At 40.6% G+C, this 22,575-nt stretch overlaps 1 protein-coding gene across 1 annotated transcript in view; it reads left to right on the top strand.

Moving 5' to 3' along the window:
* The first annotated feature begins 940 nt into the window (after nt 1-940).
* tmtc2b (transmembrane O-mannosyltransferase targeting cadherins 2b) overlaps nt 941-22,575 on the top strand; it is a 98,344-nt gene continuing 76,709 nt past the window's right edge. The window contains exon 1 of the mRNA XM_028033808.1: nt 941-1,436. Within this exon, the coding sequence (XP_027889609.1) occupies nt 1,354-1,436 (83 nt within the window). The 5' untranslated portion in view covers nt 941-1,353. The remainder of the gene's footprint in view (nt 1,437-22,575) is intronic.

The raw sequence follows: 22,575 nt of genomic DNA, 5'->3' as shown, positions 1-22,575 counted from the left end.
TAGAACAATATAAACTTCCCTTTTCAACTAAAAACAACAAAAAATGACCACTTGTTTAATCAATTAATCCCTCACACAAACAAACAAACAAACAAACAAACGTGTGTGTAATCTGACAGTAATTTCCCAGACTTGTTTAACGAAAATTATTCCATTTTTAGATTCTTGAGCAGTGAAACGATGTACCATAGTTTTTGTTGTTGTTTTGTGGTGCATTCACAGCAGCTCGGTTTAATCCACTTTAACCCATTTAATCCAGTTTGTTTTAGTAGACACTCCATTCATTTGGGGATGTGAAGGCATAATCAAACTCTGATGTGGACCAAACAATTTAACTTTAGTCCGCCTACTAACCTGGTCTTGGTTCGGTTGAAGTGAACTCCGGATGCGGGTCCATAAGCAGGAAGTGGACTACACCACACAAGGCATTCTGGGTAAATACAAGTCTAGGGCTAGCGTAAGAAATGGCTCGTGGTTTATTACCAAATACAAAATGGAAAACTAACAGTGGCTGAAATCTGAGGCCTCAGTAGTTCAGTGTGTTACCTTCCCTCCAGAACAGGCTGGTCTAGATCGGCTCGTTGGCTGGTTAGCTTCCCAACAACATACTCTCTACTGCCCCCTATGTGCAGTTTTGGTCTCCAATGAATCGAGTCTATCTGACTATCAGGTGTGAAAAGTTTTCACCTTAATTGTTTTTGATGATTCTGGCCCACGTGACAAAACGCTTGGTCATAATGGGCTGTTTGTTTGTTTTACATGTTAGTTTTACTTTATTTTGAAAGTGTAAACGGAAACAGCGGCTTTATGACAAGCAGTTTGACCTCAGTGTAAATCACGACGTTTCTCCAGCAGCGGCGGCCGTTGCTCAGAGCATCAGAGCGCTGATCCTCCCCTCTCTCTCTCTCTCTCTCTCTCTCTCTCTCTCTCTCTCTCTCTCTCTCTCTCTCTGTGTGTGTGTGTGTGTGTGTGTGTGTGTGTGTGGGTGTGTGAGTGTGTGTGTCGGGGAGGCGTGCAGCATGTTGTCACAGATCCACTGAACGCTGTTTTATTTTCTGCCCAACTCCCAGCAGGGTGTAGAGCTCCCACCATGGGTTAGACAGAAAGCCACCTATGGATTATCCACTTTATGCACTTCATGGAGGATGAAGGGTTCGGGTGGGGGGGACAGAATGGACTTATTTTCGGAGAGACATCCTGACAAAGACGGGGACTGAACAGTGACCGGGATCGGCAGCCCCCTCTCCCCCCCAGTCCGACTCTCTCTGCACATTTTTCTTTTTTGTTTCCATTTTTCCTGTATTTTTTATTCTGATTATTGACGTGATTCCCTGAAGTCTGCGTGGAGCAGAGATGTTCGCTGAACTGCTGTGCGGCGCCGTGGCTCTGGTCCTGTACGTCAACACTCTGGGAGCCGATTTCTGCTACGATGACAGGTACTTCCCTCACTGAATGAAGTGCACTCCGAACCGGTTCTGGCTCGGTTCTGTTCACCCTTCCCATGAATCCGAGCAGCAGAGTAGCAGAGGGCGAGCATCAGGTATCGGAGAGGAATGTGGCTCTGAAGGTTCGGGAATCTGCCGGATTATCCACACGTGTTTTTGGTGGATTCGGCTCTTCTAGTTTCGTCATCCAGTTGAAATCTGCAGTGTATCTCTGTAGATCTATTTTCCTTTAAAGTTAACCGTGAAAGTTGTAAATAAGCAAACATCCTTCAGGGGAGTCGGGAGTGAGAACTTCCTGAAAGTATTTTCAGGATATTTTTGATATTGAAGCTTTTTCAGCGATATACCCAGAACTGAATATTAATTGGATTAATCCTCAACTTCTCGGTGAGCGATATAGACTTGAAGTTTTATTATGGTATTTTGTGGGTCTATTATGACAAAAGATAAAAACTGTGGTGGAAAAACTATTTATTGGTTCTTTTTTCAGTATCTGTATGGATGTGACCATAATCATAGTTTGCTTACTTAAATAAAAATTTGGTTTATATCACTAAGATGCACACAGTAACTACATTTAATCATGTTCTTCAAATTTGCTTATATTTATTGATCTTGTGGAACAAACAGTGGAGAAAATAAAACTAGTGTTTCTGATAAGATCAGTTTTGTTTTTTTGAATATTAACTGAAATTTATCAAGATAAAAACAAATCAAAATTCTTATGATTGAAATTTTCACGAGTAATTAATCGATTATGATTAATCATCAGAATGATGGATGACTGAAACAATCATCTGTTGCCGTCCTGAATGCATCGTTTTATCGTCAGTTTTCTTCCTTCAGGTTTAGCAGTGAAACTTTGACCTGATGTCTCAGTTTATCGTGTTTTAGCCTCGCAGAAGAAGCTGGAGTCGTGCAGCTGAATCAACGTGTCTCCAGCCTCAGTTTCAGACTTTTAAAATGTGAAACTGGGAGCAGCATATTGTATTATTATTATTATTATTATTATTAAAAATATGGAGCGTAGTCAGCCTCTCAGCTGGGGGGCCGGCTGGCTCTAACGCATTACTCATAGCTGGCCTTTTGATATTTGACGGCTGAATGCTTGTCACTGCCTCAGGCTCTTTATTCACCAGCCATGTCTTGATGTAGGTCACAATCATTTCCTTTTTTCGTATGAGCTTCCTGTCTTCACCTCATCTTTTAAAGAGAAGCTGTTAAATGTTCGGCTCAGTTTTCTGCTGTGTAGTGAATCTAATGTTGATCTCAGGGAACAAACAGTGAATTAACTTCCCTCATATCATTCTGTTTCCTTTACAACTCCACTGACTGCTGCGGATTAAAACGCTTCCTGTTCAGGACTTCCACCGCTGACAGACTGATGCTTTACTTTTACTCATATTTATTTGACTCGCTTCATTTTATACCAGTCATTGTTTGGTTTCTGGGATGAAGTTGTTTAATTTTCAGTTTTAAAAGAACAGAAATGCTTGAAGATGCCAGAGAAACTTGTGCAGGGACTGGACTTTCCTTCTATCCCCTTCCTGTCTTTAGCTGCACACTGCCAGTTAGCTGGATGAATGGAGGCTGACACATTTGTTCTTTGTTTACATGAAAGATCATTTTACCTATTTGGAAACATTTCCAGGAGTAAAAGTGGGATCTCAGTCTTTAGTTGGTTCCACTAATTATATTCCATTCCTGCACAAACAGCAGAGCAGCAGAAAGATATTTTACTGATACTTACTTCAAATTTTAGCAGGTGTTTCGTTCTGTTCTGTGTATCACAAACTGTACAAATTGAAAAACATCTTTAAACATTTGAGAGACGATAAAACCCAGATTTTCTCTGAGCGTTAGCATCTCAGCCGCTAAGATCTGGATCAAGTTAGGGTAAAAACGGTAATAAAAGTTCATTCTTCTTCAATATTTTAAAACAGTGAAAAATTCTGCCTATTAAATATAGGATCCAACTAATCCTTTGCAATGAAAATACTGCTCATATTCAAGCATAATTAACTGTAATTATGATAGAAAATAATAGCAAATACCTGTCATAGATAGCATTATCATGTTAAAATTCAAAAATATTTTATTTATCCCAAAGGGAAACATCAAGTATCTTTAAAGAGTCGCTGCAGCTGCTGCTGTAGGCAGGAAGGATCTCCAGTAGCAGTCAGTCTCACATCTAATCTGAAGAAGCCTCTGACTGCAGAATGTTGCTGTCTGACCGTCATGACATTCTAACAGCTGAAAATCTGAACAACAGAGAGAATATTCCAGAGTAACGCGTCTTCCGTGTCGTCGACAAGCTCTGCTAATCCAGCTCCTTTGCTTTTGCTTCTTCTCTTTAAATCTCTGAGGTGTTTTTTTACTTCCTCCTTCTCTCTCTGCTCTGCATCCATGAAACGTCCTCTTCAGCTCCTCTGGGGTTCGGGGTCAAAGGTCAGGTGTTATTTGAGCTTTTGAGATGCTAATCAGTTTCTTGCAAAAACAATATATTGTTGCCACGGTTACATCAAAAAGCAAGAGCTAAAATCCTCAGTTGCACAGCATCCAGAACCAGAGGGAATGATTTTCCAAACAGCAACAATTCAACCAGAAAAGTCTCCAAACAGAACCAGTCAGAACCAGCAGAGTGACACTGTTCTAGAAATAATCCAATACATCTTTGCAGTACATTTATTAGTTTTTGTTTTTCTTTATGAATTTAAATCTCTTAGATAAAGTTATATTTGTGGGTTTTAAATGGTGTATTAACAGTGAAGTTTATCAGACGTCAGGCTGTTCCTGCTGTGTTTCTGTTTCTGTGTCCATAAAGCTGTAAAAAGAGGCGGGGTCTGCTGGATAATTTCACAAAGCCATCTTGTTTTTATGAGAAAATCTTGTCATAAAGTCATATTTTATTTGTCTTGGTGTGAGTAATTGGAGGTTCCTCATGAAGCGTGCGGACGGCTTGCTTAGCCAGCCTCAACTGACATCATTTTTTCATCTCAGGCTATCTGTCATCCAGCGTTATCCGTTTTTAACGCCACGCGTTCAGGCTTGCAATTAGCAGCCGTATGTCTCCACGGGCTGCACTCAGAGGGAGAGAGGGGAGGCCGGCTGCAGCCCAGTTTATTTATATATTTGTTTAGGAGGGAAACAGTCTGGGATGCACAGACTGATCTAACTTGCTAATGTTGTCGGAGTGGAGATAAAACTCACATGACTGGTGAAGAAGCTGGAAGACGATGAATGCCTGAAGGCAATAAATCAACTTACACAAACACCCTGCAGGCATGTAGACCAGAGGTGTACATAATTTACTGGCAAAGACATCAGCCATAGATAATGTAACGTTTTATGCAGAGAGAAGGAAGATCCATTGCTGATGTTTTTCCATTTTGTGCCTCCAAGCAGAATTGAATGAATCTTGTTGATAATTCAGCAGGAAATGATTCTGGCTGCTTTGTCACAGAGTAACATTGATCTCTGAGATGATTGATGACGCTCAGCTTTCCTGGTGTTTGACTGGCTCACAGAAACAAGATGAAGCTGCTCTCCAATGTGTGTTCAGTGGTTTCACTTTAATCGGATTTTACAGTTAACTAGTGACCGGGCCAACCAGGAGGTCAGATTTTAACGACCAAAACAGTTTTGTGAGCATGCAGTCAGTTCCAGCAGCTCTCCGCAGAAAAATGGCTTTCTGGAGGAGTGACCCGTGCTACCGTGCCAAATCGCCCCAGGGGATGCTCTTCCTCTTCCTTATTCATCAACCCAGCTTTGACACCTGCACTGGAAAATGGAAATAATGAGTCATTTAGTTCATATCTCTGCTGCTGTCCACTGCGGGTCTGACAGCAGTGGATAGCACTGATAAAGTTGGAGGAAAGAACATTGTGTGGTGCTGAGGTTACACAACGATTTACATTTTGTAATATTTCTAAAACAAAGCTCAATATAAACTTTTTCTTTTAATATTTAATGCGTCAGACCAACACACAGTGAAGTAATGCTGGTCAGAGTTTATGGGAAAATGGATGGAGCTAAATCTGGACAATCTGGAATAAAACCTGTTAGAAGCTGCAGAACACCCTGAACTCACAGCCAGAGCTCCAATTAAAGCTGTCCTTGTGTTGGAGTGGCCTAGTCAAAGTCCAGATCTGTGGCAAGACTTAAAAACTGCTGTTCACAGATACACTCTGGCGAACGTCCTCTTTAGGGTGATAAGCTGTTCTGTCATTGTTCAGCAGTTTATCATTAGCTTCTACTAACTGCTGAGATGCTAAAGCATTAGCAATAGCAGAACTAATGTTTGTGGTTAGTGCTTCACGGACTGCGCGGCTAACATTTTCCAGCAATCACACATGAAAAAGTTAATGGAAACAGTAAAATTTGAAATAACTTCCTCAGTTTTTACGCTCGCTTGATATGTTCTTGGATTTTTCTGAAAAAGACTCAATGTGGCAAAGTGGAAATGGAAACACATTTGCAGAATAAGATCTGACGTAGCGAACTCCCATCCACTGGTGGATCTGCCGTTATGAGACACGAAGCTTGGAAACATTTCTAAGTCCCAACCTTCAGCTCGGAGGGGACAACTTTCCAAATCTCTGAGATGTGTTGTTCATGCTAGTTAGAAATCTCTTTCTGTTTTTTACAGCTACAGTTTGATTCAAGTCAGAATCTGATAAAATCTTGTTTCATGTGGCCTGGTTGATTTGGTCCAGAATCATAGATGGACACACGTCTATTTCACATTTTCTTTTTTGCTTCATTTTAAAGTTCGCTCATGACAATTGGACAGAAACGTCTATGTTCAAAGCCGGTAGAAACAAACCTCCAAAACCTGCAGCTGTTTCTGCAGCAAAAGGTGGTTTCAAATTAGCATTTTCTTTCCACATAATTATACACTGTTGGTCACTTACCTAAAGGGTGAATAAAGTGGGTTTATCCTTGTCTTGTGAGAAAATGTTTATCATTTTTGCAAGGCTCTGTAAGTTTCACCTCCACTCAGACAGACAGGGTTTATGGATTAACCCTCCTGCCAGGACGGCGACATGTTTGACGGACTGTATCCTGGTCATTACTCTGTCCTGGTGTGGTAACGTAAGACCTGGCTGGGTGAGGATGTGTGAAGGTTGCAGGTCAAAAGGAAGGACGCAGCTTCTCCGGGCGTAGCAGATGATTTATAGCCAGGAGTCAAACTTTAGATAACAGCAAAACTACTCCAACTCCTGAATCCACAGAGAGAGGACAGCTGATGAAGGGCAGCAGAAACAGAGTTCTAGTTTCACCTTGTCCATCTCAGATGAAGACGAACTGTACTGTCCCGGCTGGCTCGGCATCGGCGTGTCTCTGTCTCTGTGCGGTGGTGTGGAACCAGACTCGCATGTTCTCTAGGTTAAGGTGGTTAGAGCTGCTGTGCTGAGAGGCCAAAGGGGGCAACCCAGCAGCCTCAGTATCTCTGGTCAAACTTCAGTGTCTGGATCCTGTAATTACCCTCCAGCCTGCAGGCTGAGACTGGCTGCACGGTTCAGTGTATTCAGTGGCTCCGCTGTCTCCTCAGCTCCTCGGGCCTCCAGCTCCCATCATCCAGTGCTTCCAGATGTGCCCGGCTGGCACCAGTGTGAAGGGATCGTTTGAAGTGGATTCAAACATAAAATGTGATGTTTGCCAGAATAGAGACATCAATGTTCCCCTGACCCGGACAGCCAATAACAGAATGAGTGAAGGTAGCACTGAGAGAAAGAGGCTCATGCATAAATTATATCAGCATGGATGCAACCAGCATCAAAAAACCCAAAAATTATTAATTGGATGTTTTCTCCACTGATATAAATCTTTGAACAACATTCAACTCAATTTTGGCTTCTTGGATAAAAAGCTTAATTTTTTTAATCCTACAGCAAGAAAGCTTTATATTTCACCCGTGTTGAAAAATCAAGTTCTGTTGCAGGTTTAAATTAAAGGTGAAGGATTTAGCAAAATTCACATTTTCTTTTACTTCCATTTGGGTTTTCTTCTTCTAAAAACAACCAGAGTGCTTAAAAAAATCCACCCAGTCAGTTTTTGGCATTAAGTTTATGTTTTTTAGTAACTGGAAAATGAGTCGTTTGAAAAACCAGAATGTTTAGTCACAAACCAGCAGGCACTGCCCGTCGCCTAGCAACTCCAGTGAAGCCAGCCTGTTCCCTAGCAACTCCAGTAAAGCCCAGGATGTTCCCTAGCAACCCCAGCCCATTACTTAGCAAACCCAGCTGAGCTCCAGGTAAATTTTTTCAGTTGGTTTTAACTGTATGTGCTGTACAATGGCTGCTGGAAAAGATAAATGTTTAACTGTTGACTTTCAATCCAGAAACCACTTGCTTCGTTCTGGTTGGTTGTGCAGGAGGCTCTACTGATGCTTTTTATAGATGTGCAGTTTTATAATTGTGCATCTGTTTGCAGGCATTTTCCTGTGTGAGTGTAAACGTTGAGTTAGGGGGCGTGGTCAAGAGTAGCTTAGTTTTATTTAAAGTGACAGAGGCCCTAAAACAGCTCATTCTGAAAGGAGCTTAAAATAGGCAGAATTGAGCGAACTAAAATCTCATTATCTAAGAATGATTTTGTGCAGAAAATGTAAAGATGTTTTTTGTCACCCATAGACCAATCCTAATCTGTTCAAGGAACCGTAACATGTCACATGTAAGGCGCCTACAGATGTGATGTATCAGCGATGGGAGGATGGCATGAACATCCTCTCCCTCTGCTGCCCTCACTCTCAGAGGGAGTAACATCCTTTGGCAGAACAGAAATGAGTTCTGTTGGATTCTGTTCTGCAACACATCGACTCTGAGGGAGGGGAGCATTCCCGAGCGTCACACCAATTCACTTATGCTCTAGTTTGTAAATGTTCTGCAATGATTCCAATTTATAAAATAAAGCTATGAAATTTAGTAGTAAAATCAAAACATTTCTGGATGCTCTTTGCCCCAAACTTCTCTTTTTTCCCACAATGCCTTCAGGTCAAACTCACTGAAGACGAGACAAAGTCCACAAAACCATTTTTATTTAGGGTACGTTAAACCTTGGAAACTTGGTTCAAATTTGCATCATTTTCACCACAAATTGAAAGATCAGACATTTTAAAAGTTAATTGCTTAACAGAGTACAACTTGTGAGGAGTTTTAATGTTTGTGAGAATCTTAATTTGCTCAGAAAAATCTCACAAAATGTATTTTTGTTAGCAGAAAACAACTGACTTCTTCTTCCAGTGACCAACTCCTTAAAATGTCTCAATCACTCAAAGTCTCCTAATGATCTCGCAGACAGCAGCAGAGTTTAGACATGTTGGCCTTTGTGCTGCTTTTTCTGTGGTGAGGAAAGATGTGGAAAATGTGCAAAACTAGTGTTGGTGTTTTATTGGCTGATTTCTGTGTTTGTAAAAAGTATGAAGACGTTCATTTTACAAGAATGTTTCATCCTTCCCACCTCACAGGAAGCGTCTTTTTCACCGTTTCATTCACTGATGAATCATCTCCACAGGTTGCTTTGTGTTCTAGTCTGAGTTAACAGTTGATATTTATTTGATTTCTTTGAAAACCAGGTGACATACACAGGTATTAAAAATTAAGAGAGACCATTAAATATTTTGGCTCTTTAATATGGAATGACTCCATCAGCTGGACTGACCTCACTGAGGAGCGTCACCATCTCTGACATCGGTCTCAGGAAGATTTGTCCCTCTCCTCATCTCCAGGTTTTACATGTTTGAGGTGTTTTTTGTTCTGGGTTTTGACTTGGCCCCATTTCCCAATGCTTTAGTCATTTTACTCAAACATCCTCTGGTACTTGGTAGAATGGATTGTTGGTAGAATAGTGGATTCTGTGATGTTAAGCTGGTCAGGTCCTGCTCCAGTAAATCAACCCCAAAGCATGACACTTCCACTTCCGTGCTTTAGGTATGAGGTCAACTTCTCTCAGCTTTTGGCTCATCTGCCTAAAGAACATTATTCCAGACAAACCTCAGTCTGTCTCTCTGTTTGTCTCAGAGAGAAAAACACATAAATATTGTTTGTGACGTTTCCTTGCCTCCGTTTGCTTTGTTTACTTTGTTTGGTCCGTTTGCTCTGTCCTGTGGTGAACCATAGACCAGCCAAAGAATCAGATCCCTTTGATTTTCAGTCTCTGAAGCAGCTAAAGGATTTTTTTCAGTGCCCTTTCTCCTAGTGTAGAAGTAAAACTATTAGTTTTAGAATATTTAGTTTTAAAATCCAAACAAAAAGATTTATCATGAAATCCATAGGAAGATTTATTTTGATATTGCATGAAGAAAACAAAGCAGCAAAGTTCTGTTGAAACAAATAAAAGTGAAGCAGAAGCCGAGAGGTTGAGCTGACAGCTGTTGTGCTATCAGATATCCATATTAATGGTTTTTAATACTGCATTGGGTTTATGGTTCTGTGAGACCCGTGGAAAATCTCAGAGGATCAGGTGTTTCTCAAGTCACAGTGGAGTTGGACAAAAATATAGAGATTATGTCCTGTTGATACTCTCACTATTTTATCCACAATAAATTCAGTCTATTTTCATGTTGCCGACATGTTGAACATTAGAAGAAAGAAGCTCCATTAGCTCCAGTTAAAGATCTGTGTTTGTCTTGTAATGAGCTTTTAGATTAGATTTTAAAGTTCTTTACTGAACAAATTGACCTTTGATTTATAATTAACTACACAGATCTAAAGAATAAATCTGCAGGAAATTTGATCTCAAAAAGCCTTTCAAGATATTTCTGTCCAGAGACAGAAATATATTCTGACCTGCAGCACCTGTTAATAATCACTAACAGCCAAACTGTTGTCACTTAAACCGCCGTAATCCTGAAGTCGTTTCACACAGAACCGGGTCCTTCCACACTGCTGGAAACCAGTAAGCTGCAGGCCCAGAAACCAGTAATCTGCAGGGCCAGATGGCGTCTAGACTTCCTGCAGTCTGAAGGAACCGCTGAAGTCCAGTTGATCACACTGGATCAGCTTTCCAGGCTAATGACAGAAATCAGATTCATTCTAGTGAATTATGATCTTAGCTGTTTTTTTAGGGCAACTTGATGTTCAAACAATACTGATTATGAATAACTCACATTTCTCTTACGTTTTCCCCCTTACTGCCAGGAAGATTTAAAGAGGAGCAGCAAAAGCAAAGGAGGTGGATTAGCAGAGCTCGTTAACAGATGTTATTGTGGAATATCTCCTCTGCTGCCCGGATGTTGAGCTGTTACCCAGAATTCACACGAAATGATTTTCATGCTGTTTCAGCCTGCTGACTGTGATGGTAGCCAATCAGAAACTAAAAATAACTGCTGCCGTGACACACCAGCAAATCAGGTGGATGTTGGAGGCGTCTTAGTATCGTTTTTCTCTGTTAAATATCATCCTTAAACTATCGCCATGGCTATTCCCAGTCGGCCAGGCTTGTTTAATCTGAATTCGAGGTTTTGTGAGATCTCCTGTCCAACATCTGAATATTGGTGAGTTAAATCGGTTCTTGTTGTTCCTGACATGTGAATCCACGGCCCACTCTGTTCGGTCAAACCTTCGGTTTTCTAGTAGTTTGTGTGGAGCCTTTCAAGTTTTAAAAATCGGCATTTTAAGCGATACCTGGATGCTTTGAGTTATGACAACTTTTAGTTTCTTTTTGGGATTAATAAAGTATTTTTAAATTGAATCCAAACTGTTGCATCCTTAGTTCTTGAACTATAACTTCCAACCAAAGATGGTGTCCAAGCAGACCTTTGTGATGCTATGTCATACACTTTGAGCACCATTATATCTTTGGACTACCAAATGCTGCAGTGTAGGAGTCACCAGAGTCAGCGTTTCTGGAGTGGCCTCGCTGCCTGCTGGCCACATTGGAGTAATCTGTTTTAAAGCTGCATTAATCAGGTTCTGATGCTCTGTAATCACTTGATTGGTCCTCAGTGAGACCAGAATCTGGCCATATGCGGCATGCATGTTGGGTTAGACGCTGTCTGGTAAAATGACGCATTACTGATCGCCTCCAGTCTTCTTATATTTTCCTTCTTTTCTGTGTTAATTAAAAGCCAGCAGATTATCTTGCCTGAGACATCATGTGGTCATGGCAGCACACGGACTGACCACATGCTGCAGACAGTCAGAAACCTGCAGATAATTACCTTAAATGGAAATAATTTGCCATGTTAAAGTGAGAGGTTCCTCCTCTCGGCTGGTTATTTGTGGCAGAGCTTCAGGACGGTGTTCAGTTATGTGAGAAAAGCATCAAAGCTGCCAAGAAATACACCGAGTTTAAAATGACGGATGGATCGGGTCGTTGCAGCAACAATAGAGGATTAGCCAAGACTCTGACTAAACGACATTAAACTTGTGTTGTGTGAGCAACAGTGTTTTGAAATGGTCCACCAATTAGCAACAGCTGGCTTCAGGTTTCGCCGCTGACACGGGTTTGAAATGATTTTTAACTCGCCAGACTAAGTTGTTAATGGGTCCCGACAAGGGTTTGGATTTCCTGGGCTAATGCCGACTGATGGCTCTTAAGCAGTGACCACTCTCAGGCTCTTGGCCCTCTTCATATTAATGGGATTACCAGCGCTGTTGATGAGAGGGAGCACGACGTGTGAGCAGAGAACCCCGAGCCATCAGACACAAAACCTCCCCAGTCCCCAGGATCCAGCAGAGACGCTTTAGTTCAGCCTGGAGACGGAAACGTCCTCCTCCCATCTCCATCTCTGGGGCATTGTTCCCTATCGAGGAGCGCTGGCTCATTTGAAAAGGTTATGACACAAGCTGGCCCGTTTAGAGGCAGCGTCTTTGTGTATTGTCAGAAGAAGGGGTTGTGTGGTCCGTCTGTTCTGCCTGGACTCAGCGAGGGAAACCATTTGTCGCCAAATTGAGGAGAATTAATCTCCTGTTCTGTTGCCTCGTTGTTTATTTGGACCAAAAATGCGAGACCTCGGCATTCAGCAGAGGACCTGCAGTGCCGGGTGCCAGACCTGTCAGGACCGGCCGCGTAAACTTGATCCAGTCGTACGTGCTCCAGAACACTTGTTCTCAGAGTTCTGGTTCTGTTTTAGTGGGACGAAGGATTCACAGATGATGAGCTCACAGATGTTGCGTCGTGGATCTGCCAGCTTGGCCCTGGTTCTGGGTGACACGGGTTAATTAGTGGGAACATCTGGAACCAGTTGAAACACATACCCTACAGTTAGTAAAGCAGATGGAAAAGTTTATTTACTGTATTTATTTCTCTTTCTTTGTTCAACACTAAAGTCAGGAGTAACTATAAACCAGGATTGGAGCAGAAATGGTTGAATATTGTCTCGTTTTGAGCTCAGTACGACAACTTTGAATGAAACTGCAGCAGTTTCAGGATTTCTTGGTATGGAAGCACATTCCTGCCATGAAGGAACAAATTAAAAACCCAACAGGAAGTCATAATGACCAGTTTTAAGGTCATAATGACCAGTTTTATGTCTAGTTTGAAAATAACTTTTTAAAAACTCTTAATTTTGTCTATTGTTGTAGTTATAATATAATTAAAAGTCAAAATTATGACTTTAAAGCTCATGATTATGAATTGAACACTAGTAATTCTGACTTATTTTTATGAAAACTTTAAAATGTGTGGTTATTACTTACTTTTGCAATTATTACTTATTTTTGTTATGACTTTACAACTCAAAATTATAACTTAAACTTGTAGCTGTGACTTTTATTTTAATGATTATGACTAAAACTCATAATTACAACTTTCTGTTTGGTTTTATTTTTTCTTCCATGGCAGTAATGGGATTCCATTTAATGGTTTTAATGCAAAGGTATAAAACAAATATATATATTTATAGCAGCTTAATTTTTTGGTGTATGCTCTGTTTTCTCCGTCGGCTGTGGCAGATGGACGCTCTCACTGAGCTCGGTTCTGGTTCTGCTGGAGATTTCTTCTTGTTCAAACGGGAATATTTTTTTCCATTTTTCCACAAGCTTTTTCAGGAGGACAGATTGTGTCAGAAATCCTAATATATTGCATTCATTCTAAAAATCAGACATTTGAACTATATAATTTGTGTGCCGTTAATTCTCTGGAGGAAACATGAAATGTTCTGTTGTAGTTGCGGTTCAGGCGGTTTCCACGTATGAAAGCAGGTATGCAGCGCTCTGTAGGTGGTGTTATAACTCAGGAGGGCCTGTGGTTTCTCAGCCTAACCTCTAACTCTGAGTCACTAAGATTTTCCTCCTGTAGGATTTGCTTTGGTACTTCGTCCGCCAGGATTATTGCTATTTGCTTTTAGTGGGAAAAAAAGGAAAATTGGTAATTGGATGGTCTGGTTGCTTTTTATATGAGAAAACTAAAAGCAGAGGTTTAAAGGACCAGCTGGAAGAGCTGCTCCTCCCAGTCTCTCTCCTGATTCCCACCTTCTACTACGACCACAGCAGCAGAGGAAGCACATCTTCTCACAGGCTGCCTCTAATTGATACTGCTGAGCCTTGGGAACGCTCAGTGTGGTTTCAGTTCTTTACAGAATGCGTGCAAAGCTCAACAGCCTGCCTGCCACCCTCTGCGACGCCGCAGCCTATTTACAACCAGACAACCAGTCTGGTCCAGGATGTGATGGGCTTTTTTAAGTGAGGATGCAGAACAACAAAAAGATTCACCACATGATGGGAAAGTCTTCAGCAAGCGTTTTTAAAGACTCTCAGCCTGGGGGGATGTAAAAACTCAACAGCAGTTTTTCACACAAAATTGCTTGTCTTAGTAGTTTGAGGTTTTTGCTTCTGTTCCTACTCATCCATTACCTCCTCTTCATCAGTCACATCTGCAGATACTTCACATGTGTTTCAGTAAAGTGTTTTATTTTGGGCATTTTACAGATTTGGGCTAAATGTTTGGGCACAGCTTCTCACTGAATCAAGTGAGAAGTTGTGTCCAAACCTTTGACTGTTGGCATATTTAGTGAGTTTCTTGAAAGCTGTGGGTTTCACCAGGTGTAGCTCAGTTTCAGGTATCCAGGATCAAAAAAGTGAAATCTGGTTCGGTTCCAATACATAGCAGACCAGAGCAGAGCATTCTGGGTAAATAAAACCAAAACAAATGCATAAGTCTAGTAGGAGAAATGGTTTTCTTGTCTTTTAATAAAGACAAAAGAGAAATCCTCCAACTGCTAAAATCTGACGTCATTTTGTTTCCGTTTGGTGAAGGTGGAAGTTGAGTTCAGAGGTTTCTGTCTTGTTTCCTTCAGTGGTTTGAAGAACTTTTGTGCATTTAAAAAAAAAAGCGATTCATTGCGTAAATATTTTTAATACATTATCATTTTAGCATTTTTTATCATTATCACCATAAATCACACAAAATATGATGAAATTTTACGTCTGTATCACCCACCTCAATTTACCAGAAGCAACTTTTTCAACGGTGGAAATTCAAATTAATATCTGTTTTTAAGCAGATTGTTTGTGGACGACTCGTGATCTGGACTCAGCAGATTTACATTAATCCTGCAACCAGCATCATCACATTACATGGTTTCCTAACATCACACAGCTCTCTAATAATGTTTACCACAATAAAATGTCACTTTATGAAATCCAATCAAATGCAGATTGAATAAATTCAGTCCAGGCTTGGTGAGTGTGACATTTCCACAAGGGGAACAGCTTGCTGTGTTTTATGCTTCACAGTCCGCCAGCTCTCTCAGCGGCCGTGTCATCATGAATAAAATCAACCAGTGACTGATTGATGGGATCATACTTGATTATTGTAGCTGCATGCGCTCCATCAGTCTGGGGCTGAGCTGTTTCTCCATCTCTGTCCTTCTGATTTTCACCCTGACTTTTCCAGGAACTGAGCTCTTCCTCTCCCTCTCAGATGGATTCAGGTTTTTTGGGTTGCGAGAAACTGAGCATGATGCTTCAAACGCTCGAGAGGTTGTCATGCGTTGTCCTGACGATAAACTCCTGCAGCAGGAAACTTTACTGCCTCTACCTGATGAAAGGTTGGGAGTTGCACCAGATTCATCTTTCATCAGCACTCGAAACATTTCCTCGCTGCACATGGCAGGAACATCAGCAGCCGGTTTAATTAGAGCCGTTTCCGGGGGAACGTCCATTTTCACCTTTCCTGGCTTAAAAACTTTATTTTCATTTGAGTGAGTGACTGCTGGAGCCCCAGATGAAAAGCCTCACCTCTGTGCATCTCAGTTTAAACAAGCTGCCAGTCAGACACCTAAAATCTTTGTTTAATCTGCCAGAACACGTTAGCCTCTAGATTCATGGACCGGTTTATTGTTTTAAGTTTAGAAACTCGTTGCTCCGTGGTGGAAAAGGACAACGGAGCCGCTGAGGGCAGAACCGGCACAGCGCCGCACTTCTAAAGACAAATTGGTTCCGTATGAGAAGAAACAAACGAATCACAGCAGATTTTCTTCACTTCTGTCAAACATTGTTTAATATCACCTTGACATATTTGCTGATGCAGCACAAAAGTCACTCCACCTGCCTGATGGAGCTGGTGATTAATGCTGCTCCACATCACAGCATCAGGAAAGCAGACAGGCTGCGGTCGTCTTCCTCAGCAACCTGTCCGCTTCCTGGAAACGTGGCCTGACTCTGGACTGTGATTGGAGGATTGTTGGTGCCTGAACACCTTGTTCTTCTCATGAGTTTTCAGCTACAGTCAGCAGCTCATTGTGTGTGAGCACACAGATGATTGGCTCTTCTTAGCTGAAAAAGGTTTAGTGGAGAAACTCGATTAAAAAATGTCAACAAATTAATTGCAGGATCTGTAATTAATCAAAAAAACATCCATCAACAAAATTAGCAACATTCTCAATTCAAAAACTGCTTTTTGCTGCTAAATTACTGACTAAATGCAAACTTATAATCTTTGTAATGTCAGAATTATGTTTCTGCTTGGACTTTTGTATGTAAAAAATAAAAAATAAACTTTAGTTTTGCTAGGCTTACGCTCTAACAGAGGTGGGGACTCGAGTCACATGACTTGGACTCGAGTCAAACTCGAGTCGTTAAAATCACGACTTGAGACTTGACTTGAAAAAATGCTCAAAGACTCGGACTTGACTCGACTTGAAGCTGTTTACTTGAAAAGACTTGATATTTTTTACTCAAAGTCTTAAAATTTAAAACACATTATTTATAAAGTTGCGTCATTAATTAATGTCACTCATTCCGTATCAATATGCGCAGACCGTCACTATGGTTTTCCTCTCTCCTTATGTATGTATGTGTACGTAGCTGCAGCACAACCAATCAAATTAACAGGATTTGGACGTTTAAAAAAACGCGGCAAAGCTACAGAGCTCAGGGAACGAAATACGAAATAACCGCTCGAATATGCTTCCGCGAGTAATTTCTTTTGGCTACGTAGGTTATGAACTTTCGACTAAAAAACGAACTGCAACTTGTAAAACATGCAAGAAGAGAATATCGGATGGAGATGCCACGACGTCCAACTTTGTCCGGCATTTGAAGCTTCACAAAGATCGGTAGGTGGCGCTTTTCTTTTGCTGTAAGATAGCTGACTTTAGCTAACTTCGTGTTAGCATGTGTACTCCGGGTTAAATTGGTGATGATTTACCATAAATCCGGTCCTTCAAATGCCTCCACAAATAATGTGCACCGTGTTAGCTCAGGAAGCCGGTGGATAGTGAGCGGGGCTCCGGAACAGAAAGCAGATTCTGGACCTGAACACAGGGAACAGAGTCTCTCTGTCCCATCATGATGATGAGCCGGGTCTAGTATCATCTAAGGATGGTTGGTGTATTTGAAGACATCTACGTTGGGAAATTATATTGACAATATATTGTTTTGACAGGTGAGAGAAAAGAGGAAAAAACTGCTGTTATGGTTCTTTGTATTGTGCTGTGGAAATGTCAGCATTTTCCTCTTTCTTATTGAATATCAAGTTTAACAGAACTGGGCAATAAAGTGGTCCAATTTAAAAATGTTTTTTATACTTTGTGTTCAGCTACACGAACAAATGGTCTATTATTTGAATTTTATGTATAATTGCAAATTATAAAAAATAAAATAAAATAAAAACGACTCGAAATGACTTGAAATTAAAGGTTCCTGACTTGAGACTTGACTCGACTTTTGCCTGTCTTTACTTGAGACTTGACTCGGACTTGAGGACAGAGACTTGAGACTTACTTGAGACTTGCAACACAGTGACTTGGTCACACCTCTGCGCTCTAATCATAAGCATTAGCTCTGCTAGCGCTACAGCTCTACACTAATACAGTGTTTAGCAGAAGCTAATGCTAGAGCGCTGACTTGAATTCAAAGTAAAACTTGAGATGTTTTAATGGTTTAGTAACATTTTTTCTGTCTGACCACCTGACTCGGCACAAATCACTGCACAAAGTTTTTCTGAGGTTCTGGGCAACGTTAGCGTTCTGCCTCAGTTTTTATGTTTCTGAGCAATAATTTATTAGAAAACATTTTTCATTTGCAGTCGTATTTAATTGGGTGTGGACAAAACATACTCAAAGAGTTCCTTGCATACTTCATAAACTTTGAACATTGTAATTATTAATGTGTAGAAAATCAGCACTCAGGTCTAGTTTGACAGAGCTGGTTCTGAACGCGGCCAGAAAACATACGGATTGGACCCGGATTGACCTGCAGCTCAGTCCAGTTCTGGATCACATCCTCAAATTTTTTCTTTTATCTATTTCGTGTGGCCAGCAACTTAAAATCGCATCTGTCTAGAAGACGTCTGCGTGTCAGAGTTGGAGATGTCTGGCTGTAAATCCAGAGGATGGATGATGGATGCTGCTTGTCATCCTGAACAGACGAGTTGGCAGGAGACAAACTGGCATCGTTCGCTTCCTCAATGAGCTTTTAATCTGCGGTAACAACTCCACATCAGGGAATTATTTGGAAATCAGAGAACCAAACCTCTGGGAAGGAATACAAGAGGAATAACTCAGACTGTTGAGATGCTTCAAGCTGCAGGTAAACCTGAATATTTACACGTAGCTTCAGGATCAGAAATAACATAAAATAAATAATAAATAAAACATTTTGTTGTTGAGACCAAGCTAAGAGCTGGATAAGTAGGTGCAGCATTTTCTTTTTTTTCACTGTTTCTGAAGACTGTTTACTTCAGAGCTACTTTATTAAACCTGATTTAGTTTAAACATAACACTCTAATTATCCCTTATTCACATTTTGACTTTTGTCATCTGTTTGTTTTAACACGATTTGCTTTTGTTCTCTTGTTTTACACTAAACTTGGCTTTCATTCTCTACATTTACAATTATCCTTATCAGGGTCGTAATTTCATCCTGCTGAAAGAAAGCACCTTTTAAACCATCATTTTCTTTATGGAAATATGAATATTTCAAACAGAAATGGGTTTAAATGTTTTTTTTTTTTCTTTTTTGGCTGATTTGTAATCTCTGGTTTTTGGAATAACATAAAAAGATAAATAGTTACTTCATTTTCATAATTTAGAAAAAATTCTCCATTCTACATAAACTTTGGCAGAAATAATGCACATTTTAGTTTTAGTTGTTTGAAAAGTTGAGACAAGCTGGAAACATTCAATGTTTTTATCAAATCTTTTTTGATGAAACTTTGTCATAATACCAAAACCAAACAAAACTTTGAAATTGTCTTTAATGACAAAAGTTCATTTGATGGTTTCATATTTTATTCAATTGTATTTTAAAAGAAACGTAACTGAATGTGAATTCTTGAGGTTTAATTGTGACTCAAACTAAATCACATTTTATTTATATGACTAAAGTAAACTGTGCTGATGTGACATTGTGTAATACAAACATTCATCCGTTCTCTCCAACTGATTCTGAGAAATGTCTTTATAGAAACTCTTACAGATGTTGGGTTTCTTTTCAAAGTTTTTGCTGCAGGGAGTCAAGGCATAACTTTTCTTCATCATCCATCAGAAAGCAGATGGATGATGCTGCATCCTCTGTACAAGCCGTTGCTTTTTCTCCCATCTGACTTCTCAGGTTTACTGATCGTCAGTGAACTCCTGGGTTTCTGCACCTCCAGAGATCCTCAGTCTGAATCAGATTCATGCTGAAATCTTTCAGCCTGCGTTCATCTCCTCGTATGAATTCCTCCTGAGGGAGTGCTTTCATTTCATTTACTGGAGGGAGTTCCTAAAACAACACTTAAATGTTTGTATTTTTAACGTTGAAGTGATCTGCATTAGAGATTTCACCATAAAAATGATCACTGGGATCAAAGTGCCACCAGATGAAGCAAATATTACTTTTTTCTTGGAAAAGACGAGAGATCAAAGAATCCTAACATTGTTTTGATCCAAGCCAGAGAAAGAAAGAAGGAAAGATGAGAAGCAGTTTTCCAGCTGCTTCGACTTCAACGCAGCGAATGTCTGACGGCTCAAAACCACCAGTTCAAATATTCAGAAAAACATCTTGTTGAGTTTTGAATGTTTGCTGATGTTTTTCTGCTCTCATGTTCAGTGATTAAAAAGCAGCAGACGCTGCAGTGCATCATCCCTGCAGTCCCTTCACCTCGCAGGACCGTCCATTAAAACCTGGACTGCTGCAGAAAATAAATTAGGATTGAAGAGTTGGCACAGCTGAGAGCTTTCACCTTGACAATCTGTAGGGCTGCAGTGATGCAAGTTGAGCTGTAGATGGCGCAGTCTTTGGCAGGTTTATGACTCTGTCCTCCTGCCAGCTTGAGCTTCAGTTTCACAGGAAAATCCACCCGAGGCTCCATCAACACGCCTGTGAGATGCTTTTCTCTACAAACTAACTATATCTACAGATTGTTAGGCGTGGGGCTGAAACAATGAATTGGTTTTATCATGATTAATCGATTACTAAAATGATCAACTATTAATCATTCATTGGAGTGTACAGACTCTAAAAAATCCCATTTGCTGAGAGGACAACACACATAAAGCAGTAATTAATCCAAAACTGAACAGAAAATAAAAACATTTTGCATGTAAGATGAAAAATCTCCACCGTCTTTCAGAGCTGAAAAACTCCAGATGTTGGTTGAAATATTTAGTCACTATTTGCATTTTTATTATAAAGTTTCACCAGAAGTGTAGGTGTAGTAAACAGACGGACGTGTTGAAGACTAGTTGAGGTGTTGAGGACTAGTTGAGGTGCTGAGGACTAGTTGAGGTGTTGAAGACCAGTTGAGGCGTTGAGGACTAGTTGAGGCGTTCAGGACTAGTTAAGGCGTCCCCTCGTGACGGAGGGACTCCGTCCCTCCTGTAATTGATTTGTGACTCCGTCTCTCCTGATGCTGAAACTAAACGACGGTCCAGTCCTGAAGACAGCGGAGTCAGAACCAGCAGTCTGAAGATCGATACGACGTGACGAGGTTGTGAAAAACTGGGCCGCAGCTCTTAGACGGCATGTACTCTTCATCATCCAACCATTCAACAAACCTTCAACAGTTTGACCCAAATTAAGAGACAAGCAGTTTGATTAGATTTATATGGAAGCTTTTCACTGTCAGAGATTGAAAATAAATTCAGCCGCAATGTTTTTTTAAACGAGGTTTAAAAAGACTTGATATATATCTTATTAAAACCAAAATATTTATTTTCTTTTAAATAAGAAAATAAAACAGCAACAACACTTGGAATTTAAAGACGTCAGCAAGAAGAAACGGCGAGTAGAAGGAGAATCATAAAGACTCTTTACGCTTTTTTAATGAGTGTGATCTGTCAGAGGGACGTATTTTTATCTATCCTTAAAACAAGAAACTATTTCCTTCTAATGAAATTTGTAACTTGATAGAATGACATACTGCTGTTGAATTGATCTTTTATTTCTTTCTTGTACCATTCTGGAACAAGAAAATAATATTTCTTTAGCTACTCGTCTTTGTTGGGAATCCTGATTAAATTTAAATCACTTTCAAAGACAGAAACTTCATAAAACAAAACTCACAAAGAATAATCTTCTGTTCTGTTGGTATTGCATAAAAAAATTGGCAAAGAATTGTATGATATGAATGCGTTAAAAAAAAGAAACACAAAAAATTTTGTCTTTGGCTTTGAAACCAGCCACTCAGACTTTTCAATATTTGCCTCTAAGTCAGCAATTTTCAGCCAAGAAAGGCGATCGGTCAATTGCAGGGGCACTTTTCAAGTCATAAACACCAGCACAGGAGTATTTTCAGAGAATAACTCGCCTGAGGAAAAGCAGCTGAACGCTTTCAGGGAGTAATACCTCACTTTGCACCTCATAAAAGCAGAGGAGCTCACCTCAAGTGCTGCTGCTGAAGATTCCCTACAATGATCTCTGGATTTAAAAAGAGGAGTGAAGGCTTTAAAGTGATACCGTCTGTCTACGCACAGCTTCATCTTTACCCTGAAATGCAGCTGATTTAAAAAAACAAACAAGCCTCCGTCCTGATGGGCTTAACATGCAGCTGCATCTCCCTGCTGGCTCTTGGCGAGTCCCCAGCTGCAGACTTTCTAAAACACTAAAAACTGCATTTTACGCCAGAAAGGCAGCAGTCTGGCACGAATCCTTTGCTGCTGAGCTAGACTAACTGTGTGCACGACGTGGCTTTTGTTTTTCCACCCAGTTTGCATGATTTTCTCTGGCAAACTCCATGAATTCTTTTCATAAAGTGAAAATGCAGAAACGGGCCCAACGGAGTACGAGCTCTTCATTCCTGAAGCACCTCGAACGTTAAAGTGTAACTAAACCCAGATAAACCGTCCAAATTGGTCCTGAAGGGAGAAATCTTTATGTTTCTGTGTAAATTATGACATTTTCATGTTAACTTGCTCAAGTCAGCAATGTTCTGCCTAAAACCGCCTCAGTTCTGCCCTCTTAGGGTGGAACGCTGGCTACTGCAGTTGAATTTTCCTCCTGGTTATAACGGTAGAGCTTCGTTGATGTGTCACTCGGACCAGTTCAGGTGTGAAGCCAAGTCACTCAGACACGCCCCCTGGTGGAGAGTCAGGAGTTGGAATAGCGAGCGTTGATCGATCGATTGATCGCTGATCGTTTCTCAGCTTTGCACATGTGACTCATTTGCAACGTGAACATGAAGTGGAACGGACCTGCTGTGGTTCGACTTCAGCCGCTTTGCTGCAGGACGACAGAGAGACTCAGGACAGCTACTGGACTAATTA

Source organism: Xiphophorus couchianus, chromosome 2 (assembly GCF_001444195.1).
Source record: "Xiphophorus couchianus chromosome 2, X_couchianus-1.0, whole genome shotgun sequence".
Classification (NCBI taxonomy): domain Eukaryota; kingdom Metazoa; phylum Chordata; class Actinopteri; order Cyprinodontiformes; family Poeciliidae; genus Xiphophorus; species Xiphophorus couchianus.
The sequence above is the reverse complement of the archived record's forward strand: the minus strand, read 5'-3'. Positions and strand labels throughout refer to the sequence as shown.